The 13116-nt window shown below is 41.9% G+C and overlaps 1 protein-coding gene across 1 annotated transcript; it reads left to right on the forward strand.

Annotated features, from left to right (window-relative positions):
* The first annotated feature begins 2263 nt into the window (after positions 1-2263).
* On the forward strand, positions 2264-12657 carry klhdc4 (kelch domain containing 4). Its single transcript, XM_085358590.1, has 13 exons — positions 2264-2447; positions 2629-2720; positions 3764-3842; positions 4547-4645; positions 5026-5162; positions 5288-5380; positions 6797-6959; positions 7046-7124; positions 7223-7431; positions 9704-9923; positions 10033-10221; positions 10478-10595; positions 12362-12657. Exons 1-13 carry the CDS (start codon positions 2349-2351, stop codon positions 12534-12536), a joined length of 1752 nt encoding a protein of 583 aa, XP_085214716.1. The 5' UTR covers positions 2264-2348; the 3' UTR covers positions 12537-12657.
* Positions 12658-13116: the final 459 nt, after the last annotated feature.

Genomic DNA, 13116 nt, shown 5'->3' on the forward strand with positions numbered 1-13116 from the left:
TGAAGTATGGGTAGGCGCTTGTTAGCGATTGAAAAAAACTGTAAATGAATAAATATCACATTAGAAACTGCAGCCAACATGTTGTTTCACTGCTGCCTGAGTCAAAGGCAGGTCAGAGGTGTTTAACTGACAAATAACTGGCCATTAGTTTCTCTCTGTGAGATTCCACACAAAGTAAAGACAAACAGACACGTGATGTTAAACAGGTGACTGTCTACACGTGTCCCTCAAAAACTTTCTGCCACTGGTGCACATTTACTCTTAGTTTATTTTATATTTTATCTTTATCTAAACGTTTCTGAAGACTAACAGGACTGCGCAGGACAGTAAGGAGCATACAAGGAGTCCACAAAGGCATCAACCAAACCTACCTCAGGACTCCATGAGCGGTGCCCTGTCCAGACTTTGATGAAGACCTACACAATATTAGCCAGTAGAGCTTGGAGTAGAGAAGCTATCTGTCTTGAACCATCCATCGTATTAATTTACTTTGCTTCCAAGGAGCCAGACTTTTGAGGTGGTTTTGAATAATAGTTCTCCAGACTTTCTGATGATCTTTTAAAGTTTATATCTTTACATGATCATTTTCAGAAGTTTTTTTTGTTTCAAGCATAAAAAGACACCTGGCTAAAGGGATGAAGCAGTGTTGTGTCTACACATAACAGACAACTTTCCAAAGAAACAATTTTAAAGTGCATCTTCAGATGCTTTACTTTGTGCATGTCACAAAAATGGGGCGACCGTGGCTCAGGGGGTTGGGAAGCGTATCTGTAACCGGAAGGTCGCCGGTTCGATCCCCGGGCTCTCTGTCCTGGTTGTTGTGTCCCCATGCCACTTTACCCTACCGCCTACTGGTGTTGGCCAGAAGGGCCGATGGCGTGATATGGCAGCCTCGCTTCTGTCAGTCTGCCCCAGGGCAGCTGTGGCTACAACTGTAGCTGCCTCCACCAGTGTGTGAATGTGAGAGTAAATGAATAGTGGCATTGTAAAGCGCTTTGGGTGCCTTGAAAAGCGCTATATAAATCCAATCCATTATAAATGCAAATTTCCATGTCTTTAGTTACACAAATTGTCAAAAATACCACAGTTTGACAAGCATTAAATAGTATTCCTGCACCAACTACATGATTCAGCTCTTAGCCAAACAAATTTGGCATACCTCAGCAATGTGTGTATTGTTTTATTTATTTATTTTGAGGAAACTAGATATTTGGAGAATAAAAGTAGTAACATGTCACTTAAAAAAATAGGAAAAGAAATCCGCAAAGACTGATCCAGGGCTTGAGACCTTTCGCTGAACAGTGACGGTCTCAGTGGAAGTGAAATCATTCTTAAGAAAAGAAAACAGGGAGAAAGCTGAAGTATGTCAAACTGCACAAGAACTGGACTGAAAATGAATGGCACTTAGTCTTATGGAGTATGAATACAACTTTGAAATACAATGAGTGTCTACACTCACTGTAGAACATGATAGAGGGTCTGTCGTGGTTTTGGGCTTCATTTGGCAGTTCAGTCCTTTCAAAATTGATGGAGTAATAAATGCAGAAAAGTCAAAGGAGCTTGCAAAGAAAAGCGTCTGGACTTCTTTAAGTTGCTTGAAGACGTTTCACCTCTCATCCGAGAAGCTTCTTCAGTTCTAAGGTCAAATGGTGGAGAGTCCCAGATATAAACCTAGTGGGAGTATCCCCCCACAGAGGGACAAAAGGACCCCCTGATGATCCTCTAATCGCCTGAGCCAAGGTGTGAAGAAGCTTCTCGGATGAGAGGTGAAACGTCTTCAAGCAACTTAAAGAAGTCCAGACGCTTTTCTTTGCAAGCTCCTTTGACTACGATGACCTGGATGACTGAGAACCTTCACAGACAAAATGCAGAAAAGGATTTCTGGAGCTTTCTGGTGTAGTAAATAAATTAAATGTATACATAATTAAATAATTAATTAAATGTGTCTTTCATTCATTAAAATGGAGATAATTAATTAAATATACAAATAATTAATAAAATGTCAATTAATTTCATTGTAAGCGTTTGATATGTTACTTATTAATGAATTAATTAAACATTTAATAAATTAATTAGTGTCACATTTCATTATTTATTTAAGGACGCGTTTATTTGATTCATTTTGGCAGGGAATGAGCGCCTTATCGGTTATGTAGTCCTCCTCCGCGACTGAGGGCGCTGTTACATCCCAACAGCGTGCTGACGTCAGGTTTGTTGCCGGAAGTACCTCTCAGTTGTCAGAGGAAAAGCATCGAAATCCGGCGTGAGAGGCTGTTTTGGCTTCCATGTGGCACTGAAGTCAAAAGAACTGAAGATTTTACGAGTAACTGTCCGCTTATAGAGCAGCCATGGGGAAAAAAGGCAAGAAGGAGAAGAAGGTTAAGGGAGCCGAGAAGACAGCTGCCAAAATGGAGAAAAGGGTTTCAAAAAGGTCCAAACGAGAAGAGGTAACAATTAAATCAAAGTAAAATAGGATGAATCGGAAAGCCCTATCCTGTTGCAAACCTTTTACGTTTCGCAGATTATTTATTTATTCTATTTATTTATTGAATCAAATTATCTTTAATATGAGGTGAGCACATAAAGGCGTTTTTGATTTCTTCTCCGTTTAACCTTTTCTGCCTGCAGGATGATTTGGAGGCTCTGATCGCTGAGTTTCAGAGTCTGGACGCAAAGAAAACCCAGGTTGTCGAGACGACGTGTCCGCCTCCATCACCGAGGTGAAAAACATAGAGTCAGGCTCAATATTTGGAAAATATAAATAAAATTCAGTGTCATAAGCAACATCACAGTGACCCACAAACAAAGATGCAAAACAAGAGATGCAAATTAACATAAATTGCACATAAAAATCACCAAAATAAGGCAAAAAACCCCAAAACAAACAAACAAAAAACGTGCGTAAAGAGATGAATGAATCAAAGATACAGAGTGACTAAAGAGAGAAGCAAAACATCAACAAGGAATGCACAGTGACAGAAATTCACAAGAAATCACCAAAATAATGCAAAAGAAAGTGTGTAAGAGGGATAGAAAACAACCACAGATCCCAACCTTTGATTTTTTTTAAAAGATATAATTTTCTATAATTTTGTATTTTTTATCGTGGTTTTGACGTAGTTTTGTGGTCAAAATTACAAAAAAACTTAGAGTTTTGGATTTTATATTATTCACTCAAATGACTTACAGTGTAGACAAGAGAAATGCCAACTCAATTTTTTGCTAGTCCCTGTCATGAATGAACAAATCCATTATTTATTAAATTAAATGCACTGAAATTAAAAGATTTAGTACATTATAACATTATTCCAATGTTATAAAAAGTACAGTTTGGGGGATTTGCTCCTGTTTAGCACCAGTGAGGACATTTTTCTGCCTCTTTCCACTTGTTTTCATTATTACCAGTGTTTTCTACACCATCACAAGTCTTCTGCACAGTACAAAGGATGTGCTAGTTAGCTGTGCACGTAGTCTGCAGTAAAAACACAAAAAGTTTAATTCATTCATTCATTCATTCATTTTGATGCCGGTCCAAAAGTAGAACTTCAGGGATCAATAAAAAAGGATGTGAATCATCCTTTGACGGAGTCGTTAATGAGTGCACTGAGTGCAATTTCACCAGAGTCCATCCAGTATAAGTTCAGAGATTGTATTCAAAACAACACATTTCAGCCAGACTGTGGTGCTAAAGAAAAGACTCGGGGACTATTGAAGTGAACAGGAAGAAGAATCGCTTGATGATTTACCTCTTCATGCTTTTTAGATTGAATGGATCCCTCTCTGCACATCCTGAGAAAGATGAACTCATCCTGTTTGGAGGAGAATTCTTCAATGGAAAGAAGGTAGCAGATTAGTCCAATAAATGATATTGTGCATTAGTGCTCAGTCGTGTGTACCAACCTTCAGTATATGTCTCCTAGTGTGAATGAGCAGCTAATTACACAGCGAAACAGTTCATCTAACACTCTTTTCACTGATATTTGTTTTTCTTGCAGTGTTGGTTTGTTATTTATTTGGTATTTTTGGTAGTCCACTTTTGCACCTTTTTCTATGTATTTTTCTCCCTGTTGCATGGGCTGCACCTTATTATTTTTATTACAACAACATCAAATGTCATCACACCGACCTGTGTCACTAAAGAACGAGTATGGGCCATCTTGTGTTCAAAGGCTGCTGCACCTGTCAGGACAGCCAATGCTAGTTTGAACCTGCTGTGTGTTTCAACTGACCCTAGCAACCAATCAGAGTAGAGACTAAACATTTTCAACAGAAGTTACCAAGGTGATTTTCGCAGGTTAAGAGAGAGTGTCTTTGTGATGCTCAAAGACCTCACTCACCGGTTATTTTTACTTCATAGTACAACCCTCCGCTTTCTGATTGGATTTTTTTCACAGTGTGTTGATTTCGAATTAAAAATTTTATAATTATTTGCAAGCATCACATGCTTAAATCTCTCCAGCCTATGGTTAATATGAGCCTAAGGCTTCCGTGGCTGATTTTGTGTGGACAGTTTTAAAACCCCTGCTGTGGTTTTCTGTTTTTGCAGACGTATCTGTACAACGATCTGTTCTTCTACAACATCAGGAAGAATACCTGGGTTAAATCAGAAATCCCCAACCCTCCTCCACCACGCTGTTCTCATCAGGTACACAACATCCCAGATGAAGAGTCTTAAGTGTCTTTTGGTACACAGTTTACAACTAAACATCTCAGGGGTTTCTTAGCATTTGATAAACCAGCAAACACCACACTTTTTCACCACACAGCCAGTACCTGGGTCAAATTTGTGCTGTCATAGTGTTGTGATTTATCATTTCAGCCACAAGGGGGCAGTCTGCTGTAGCACAGATCAGAGGGCAACTTTAAAACTTATCAGCAATCGCACATCATCACAGCAAGACAGCCTTTTACAAGGGAACCAGTTAAATCTGAGGACATCAAACTGTCTTATCTCGTGCTGTTTTTGCAGCCGTCTTCTTCCCCCCCGCCTCACTCCTCCCCCTCTCCTTTCTTTCCTCCACTCAGGCGGTGGTAGTTCCTCAGGGCGGGGGACAGCTCTGGGTGTTTGGTGGAGAGTTTGCCTCTCCAAATGGGGAACAGTTCTATCACTACAAGGACCTTTGGGTACTGCACCTTGCTACACACACCTGGGAGAACATCAAGTGCGTACAAAGGCTGCTAAGCATAGATGCAGTAATTGGAAGTTGTTGCTGATAGATGGATTGTGTAAATACAGAGTCTCAAGTCCAGCTGCTGTACAGATGTTATGTTAGTTTTTACTTTTCAGGGCACCGGGCGGTCCATCGGGCCGCAGTGGACATCGGATGGTCCTCAGCAAGAAGCAGCTGCTGGTGTTTGGAGGTTTCCACGAGAGCACCAGGTAAACAGGCTCACTGAACAGGTGTCATGGTGGTCACGGTCTGCTTGATATCAGCAACGGATGAAGTGACAAAGAAACTGAATCCACTGAAAATCAATCATTTATTATTTGAAATTAAATGCAAAAAATCTAATTAATTTGTGAAGACGTGTGTAAGAGATTGCGTATATACCATTCACAGCAATCTGAGGACATCAAGCCTCCTTATCTCACTCTGTTTATGCAGACATCTTCCTTCCCCTGCTTATAATGGAAGTTTAATCAGGCTGCGAAATGTTGGCCGGCTCAAAACTGTGTCAGAATTTGACTCGTCGATCGTGGGGACTGGTAAATGAAAATCACTTCAAGCATGAATACAACTCAGAATATATTGCTCCTAAAGTTCTACTGCGTTCCTTTACTGTTAAATAAATAGATAAGGAGCATGACAGTAAATTAGAAGATTGCGTCGGCATTTGGACATTGCTCGGTGTTTGTTTCAGACTCTTCTTGTAACATATTAACACTTTTTGTGGACAGAAATTTTATGTTTTGGACATACAATCTTGTGAAAAACTAAGTACACCTTTACTCCTTCCAGTCAAATGCCTTTGATTAACTGATAATCAGCACCTCTATAAAAGCACAGGTTTTGTAGGTCTGGAGAATTCAGGTGTTTAACACATTGTCAAACTCTTCCCAGCAACTTAACCCCAATTTCAGTCTGCAATGACATGACAATAAGAATGGGAATGTACAAGAGTGGTTTGTTTGGAAGGGTTAGCAGGAGAAAGCTTCTTCTCCCCAAAAAGGGCATGACAGCAAATTGCATCTAAACAAATCACGAGATTTCTGGAATAATGTACTTTTGACCGACAAGACCAAAGTATAGAGCTATTTAGACTATGCTTAGCACCTTTTGGAGAAAACTAAAGATAGCATACCTGCGCAATTCGACCATGAACTACTCTGTGTACTAAAGTATTCTAGATTCAGATGTCAGGCCATCAGTCCGACAGCGAAAGCTTAGATGAAACTGGGTCGTGCAAAAGGACACTGATCCTGAGCACTGCAGCAAATCTGCTACTGAATAACTTCAATAGAAAAGAATCGAGGTGCTGCAATGACCCAGTCAAAGACGGGCATTAAGAGAGGACCTCTATCTATAAACACATTCCCACAAACCTCAAACTGAAGCAATGCTGCAGAGACGAGTGGGCCAGAATTCCTCCACAGTGATGTGAGAGATCGATAAAGTCATACAGAAAATAGTTCAAATTGTTGCTGCCCAGGGTGGCTCCACAAGCTATTTCATTAAACATCCACCGCTGCTGACGACAGTAGTGACACTAGCTGATGCATCTGTGGATCCCTACAGTTTTTCAGTGTAAAAGCCCAGTGTCCTTATGCTCCCGCCTCTGCCTCCTCACCCTGCAGGGATTTTATCTACTACAATGATGTCTACTCTTTCTCCCTGGACACCTTTTCTTGGTCACGCCTCTCTCCATCAGGCTCCGCCCCCTCCCCGCGCTCTGCCTGTCAGATGACCTCCACTCCAGACGGCATGGGCGTCATCATCTATGGGGGATACTCCAAAGTGGTGCGTGTGTCGTCTGACAGCCTCCCCCGTATTGTTGTCATTTTTTTGTTGTACAGCCTGATTAAACTGCGTGTGCGTTCATGCAGAGGGTCAAGAAGGATGTCGAGAAGGGGACCATCCACTCTGACATGTTCCTTTTGAAACGAGAGGGTAAAGATGGTCAAGGTACACAACACTCAGTTGTTAACGACAAAATCATTCAAGTCTAACGATGTTGCTCCTGTCCTCGTGGTATATGTTGTGACTTTTCCTCTGTCCTGCAGAGAAGTGGTCGTGGTCCAGACTGAACCCTTCTGGCAGTAAGCCCCCTCCTCGCTCTGGTTTCTCCTTGGCGGTGGGCCCAGCTGGGCGGGCGGTGCTGTTTGGTGGGGTTTGTGACGAGGAAGAGGAAGAGTCGCTGGAGGGCGACTTCTACAATGACCTGTACTTGTATGACACAGTGAAAAACCGCTGGTTCCCCGGTGTGCTCAGGGTAAGCTACGATCTATGTCTGTCCTGATGAGAGTGGTCCTTTCCAGGATGAAATTACCTCCACCTATAGATCTGAGTGGTTTGAGTGTGGAAACTGATACACTGTGGTGTCATTCATAATTGCTGTGTGTGCATAAAAGAAGGAGTAGTAAATTGAGATCTATAAAAGCAAAGGCTCTGAATTATAGCTCAGCATAAGCAATACGTCGAGCCACAGTTTCATACTTTCCTTCTAGATCCACTTTATCACAAACATTCAGCAGCTTTGAGCTCATCTGGTCCATAGTTTGTATCGCATATATGTAGCCCAGTGCAGAGGAGGGGGTCTGATGGCATGCTGCTGTGTGTTCAGTAGGGCTGCCACGATTAGTCGACTAGTCACGATTATGTCGACTATTAAAATCGTCGACGACTAATTTAATAGTCGACGCATCGTTTGAAGCTTTGTAAGATCACAAAGGACGCAGGAATGAGTAGTAGGATTTAAGAGTGTAATAACGGACTGAAACAGAAGATGGCAGCACTGCATGTACAAGGATGCCAGCTGCCGTTAAACCCCGAAGAAGAAGAAGCTGTGTCCCAGAATTCATAGCGCAGCTGTCAACAATGGCGGCAGCTAGTTAGTTTTAACTTTACTCTTATTATTCTTTCTGGGTCACAAAAAAAACGTTTAACATATTTTCAGGCGAGAATGTAGCTGTGTAAACCTCAAATATCTGCTCAGTTTATCAAGACACCACATATTTTCAAAAGCGCTCCGACGTTTTCGGAGACGTCTGTTACCCACTAGCTCGTTAGCTAGGCGGGGGCAAGGCTAACTAGAGCCGTGAGAACACCGGACTCCCGGCAAATCGTTTTCAAACCCACCGCCGTCTTTCGCTAGTCAGGTTAAACATATATATAAGTCACTTAGATAACTTAAAAATGTTATTGTTTGGCTTTCTTTACTATTTTATTTGTTCCTGAGTAAATCGGTTTGGCTGAGATTAAAGTTATAGTTTTTGCACAGTTAAAACTGTCAAGCAGACAGCTGATTATCAGAAGTGTGAGACGCTGGAGAATATACCCCGGTGTCCTGTTATATTTTAGAAAGCAAGGAGTTTATTAAACTTCACCGAAACAATCTGCAAATTTCATTAAAAATTAATAAACTACCATCTTGTCTTTATTTTTAGTTAGCACAAACACTTAAAGCTGTAAGCTAATGATAGTTATATAAGAGCAGATGCTGCTGGTGCAATAAGCTGTACGCTGTACGTCCAATGGATGATGATCTGATTAGTCGACTAATCGCAAAAATAATCGGTGACTAGTCGACTATCAAAATAATCGTTTGTGGCAGCCCTAGTGTTCAGTTATAAAGCATCGCTGCTGATGCAATGCAGAATTCAGAAGGTAGGAAAAAAGACAACATCAAAGAGGAATAAAGAAATGCAGACTGTATCGGGGCAGGATGACGGTGCAGTGTTCAGCTGTCACAGCAGGAAGCTCCTGAGTTCAAACCTGCCAGCCAGCTGCGATCTTTCTGTGTGGAGTTTGCATGTTCTCCCTCTCTGTGTGGGTTCTCTGTGGGTACTCTGTCTTCCTCCCACAGTCCACATGCATTCTTTACATGGCCATCAATTTAATTTAGTTTTATATATGTAGCTCAAAATCACAACAACATTTGCCTCAAGGCGGCCATCCACCGCAACCAGTTGGGGCTGAGGGGGGTGGAAGACGGGAGAAAAAGCAGCCTGTGGAAGAGAGCAGAGATTAGTAATAACTAATGACTCCCTGTGCATTGTTAGATCCAAACCCAACCCAACTCGGTGGATGAATTTGGCCTGATGTGTTAGTGTTCTTATCACTTCACCAGCTGTAGTACAGCATCTGTCTTCAATGGACATTTGGAGATTTTACAGGATTTACGTCACATCTGACACTTGCTGCTCTGATATACGTTATTTTGCACATCTCCATGAAACAGAAGTTTAAAACAAAGAGCATTGATATGATCAGAAGGTTGGTGGTTCGATCCCTGGCTCCTCCAGTCTCGATGTTGCTCTCCGATGCATCCATCGGAGTCTGATTGTCGTCAGGAAAAAGCACTCAGTTTAGAGACAGCGCTTGTGAGAATGGGTGTGATTGGGTGAATGTGGCATGTTGTATGCAGCGCTTTGAGTACTCTGGGAGAGTAGAAAAACGCTGTATAAGAATCTGTCCATTTATCATTACCATTTACTTTCTGTGTGCTCAGTTTTATTTGATTTCTTCTTTGTGTGTCTGTCCAGGGAAACAAGACAGAGAAGAAGAAACGGCGGAGGGTGAAAAAGGATATGGCAGAGGGGGAGGAAGCGGAGAGGGAGGAAGAGGAGGCAGCGGCACCTCAAGGACCCACTGAGATCATCAAAGAGATCGTCACTGAGGACGGAACAGTGATGACCATTAAGGAAGTGATTCCTGGTCCTCAGGTGCAGGAGGAGGAGGAGGAGGAAGAGGAGGAAGAAGATGGCAAGATTACACACACTCGTGCTAAACTAAAGGAAAGAAGTTCTCAGCATCTTTGTCTACCTAACTTCAGGGTCTTTTTTTTGTTTTGTTTTGTTTTTATCGTCATTAGGCTCGGCCACGGCCCCGCTCATCGAGCCTTGCCCGAGGTCCAGCGCCATGGCAACAGTGCGACAAGGCAAGCTCTACCTGTACGGGGGGATGTTTGAGGTGGGCGACCGCCAGTTCACTCTGAACGACTTCTACTGTCTGGACCTGCACAAAATGGACCAGTGGGAGGTTCTGGTCGAAATGGACCCAAGTGAGTCAGCCGGACAATAAAAGTCCAAAAGCGACAACAAAGAGGCCTTAAACGAAATCCGTCAGCTCAGCGCACATAATTAAAGCAGCCAGTGTGTGCGTGTGTGTGTGTGTGTGCATGCGTGCATGCGTGTGTGTGTGTGTGCGTGCGTGTGTGCGCTAACGTCTGAATATCCTCTGACGCAGGAGAGAGGTGCTGTTAAGATGGGAGTCAGGGGCGTGAGGTTTCATTTGGATTTATGATGGTCTCTCCACAGAGACACAGGAGTGGCTGGAAGAGTCTGAGTCAGAGGACGATGAAGAGGAAGAGGAGGAGGCGAAGGGAGCAGAGGGGGAGGAAGAGGAGTCCGAAGAGGAAAGCGAGGACGAGGAAGGCAAGAGATTATTCAGGTTCTTCGATGGCCGACACTTATGTGCTCTCTTTATTTATAATGAGCAACAAGTGCAGAGTCCCATTCAGGATGTGCATGACATCTGTTTATATTGTACACTGCCTGTTGCAGTCTAATACAGCAGCTTCATAAAGGTATTAATACTTCAGTGAAATGTTTTAATATTTTTCCCTGCTCATGTTTTCAAATGAGCATCGAGATCATGTTTCTTCATCTTGAACTTTACTTTGCATACGTTTGTTTTTTTCCTCATTTGTTTTAAGGACACACTGCACGCCGTGCTGAGAGATACCTCGTTTTCAGCTAATAGCTTTTTGTAAATCATGTTGTTGCGAAACTGTCAAACTGTTTTACAGACACAACTTGTGTGTTGTTTTTGAAAGGCCACGAGAACTGTTGCTTAAAAAATGACAAGAAAGTTCCTCCTGAGACATTTACACAGTACCGTATTGTACGTTATTTCATAATCGAGTTTCTCACCCACCACATCTGTTTTTAATCTCATCATTCTTGGTCTGTCGCACACACACAGCAGCGTGTCACGACATTCATACTAACAGTGCAGTATCAGGCAGTTTAGAAAGTTTTTTGAACGTTTAAAATTCTCATGTGCATTTTTACTGGCCTAGGAAAAACAATGTCTGTTACTTTATATACTGTTAATCATATTGATTTATATGTATATTAATAATCTTAATCTATAAAATAATGAGCAGTGACCATTGTAGGATAAATATAGCGCAAAGAACAATAATTGCCTTAAAAATAAAATGTAGGTAGGAGCAGGAAGTAGGTATGGTTTCAGTGTTTGAGTCAATGGACATGTTTATATTCCATTATTGGTCCTACCTCTGCTCCCACCCAATCGTGTGGGGCATTGAGAGCACACAAAGCCGATGGCGCTGGGCTGGAGTGTGTTCGTCACAATCTGAGAAGTTAACCTGCAGCCACGTTTACAGCAATGTCCCAGATTTGAAGAACCATGACTAGAGTCTCTAGTGTGCACGCCAGTTTTTAATTACTCACACGACTGCTGTTACGTTTTCAGCCTTGATGCTGAGATAATGTAACAGAAGCTGTTGGGCTGAATTTAATTGAAATGAGTTCAGAAGCCCAACTTCCCACATTCCCACGTTTGAATCAGGATTTCTGAGCTGATGCGGTGATTCCAGGAAGTTAGAGAGCTGTGTTTTAACCTCTGCTTCTTGCCATTTTTCGGTCTTTCCACAGCTATACTCAGCACGAAGATATTAACTCTGAGAGAGAGCATCTGAACACATGCAGCGTTAGTGTCTCCCTCTCTCTCTGTTATGGACAGGTTTCTTTTGCTTTGCTTTTGCAGTTGGCTGTTCTAAACAACTCAACAATGCAAGCATATGCATGTGTGCAAATGGGATATTTATTTTGGCACCCAGGTGTAAATAACTCTGGATTAGTTCAGATTTCAGCTTTGTCCCTACACCTGTTTAATTTTTAAATTCTCGAGTTATCAGTCTCACAGATTTGGCTTTGGTGGAGCAATAATCCTTGTACTACTCCCTAGCTCCAAAGACATCAGCTCTGACATTTCTGGTAATGCTACCAATGTTGTATTTACAGATGCTAAAGAGATTTTTGTTAATAAACTACAGCTCTGGCTACTTAAGAGGAGATGCAACTGTGTTGTGGCTGCATCTGCTCAGTAACGTTAGTGTCTCTATTATGCAGGGCGCTCCCTCGTCTAACATCTGCACCTGACTGTGTGTTTCCAGATGAAGAAAAGCACCCCGCAGTGCAGGAGGGGGAGACGGTAACGGATTACCAGAACCGTACAGAGCAGTACTGGATAGGACTGGCACGTGCCAACATGGGCTCCGACGCCAAGGACAAGAAAGTTGCCAAGGTCGCCCTCGCCATGGCTAAAGTCTTCTATGAAGACCAGTAGCAGGATACGCAGAAGTGTGTGTGTGTGTGTGTGTGTGTGTGTGTGTGTGTGTGTGTGTGTGTAAAACTTTTTTGTAATGGGTAAACTTTTATATAACATTCAAAAATGCCTTTTGAACAGTCTGGGGGAAAATAATTCAGTCATGAATCGATTACATTCACTTTTCACAACGAAAACAGTAACAAATACAAATGACTGATGGTTTGTAAAGGTCAAAATGTTCATTCATTTGAAATAAAATCACTTAATTCATTAATTTCACCAAAACATATTTAATGCTGACATGTTTCACACACTGCTGCCGACATGTTATCGTGTCTTTGAGTGTAGCTGAGCAAGTGAGCAAATGCAACCCACCTCCAACTCAGTTGTACTTGGAATTAGAATAACTTTATTTTCCACAGTAGAAAAGAAATTGTCTTTGGTTCACAAATCAATTCACAATAAAGATGCTGATAATAATCAGCGCACATTCATACATGCACACACATAAAGCCTCAATAAAACTATAGAAATATAACAAAGCATCTTGTTACTTGGTATGCTAATTACATTTGGCACCCTTTTACGCCTTTTTAGT

Source organism: Diplotaxodon limnothrissa, linkage group LG7, assembly GCF_057381915.1.
Source record: "Diplotaxodon limnothrissa isolate DT_005_m linkage group LG7, D_limnothrissa_male_GT1.1, whole genome shotgun sequence".
Lineage (NCBI taxonomy): Eukaryota > Metazoa > Chordata > Actinopteri > Cichliformes > Cichlidae > Diplotaxodon > Diplotaxodon limnothrissa.

What these genes read in the sequence shown, in the direction of transcription:
- klhdc4 (XM_085358590.1), top strand. Translation starts at nt 2,349, where the DNA reads ATGGGGAAAAAAGGCAAGAAGGAGAAGAAGGTTAAGGGAGCCGAGAAG. An exon ending in ATGGGGGATACTCCAAAGTG is followed by an intron (nt 6,960 to 7,045) that starts GTGCGTGTGTCG and finishes GCGTTCATGCAG; the next exon opens with AGGGTCAAGAAGGATGTCGA. An exon ending in AGAGGGTAAAGATGGTCAAG is followed by an intron (nt 7,125 to 7,222) that starts GTACACAACACT and finishes TCTGTCCTGCAG; the next exon opens with AGAAGTGGTCGTGGTCCAGA.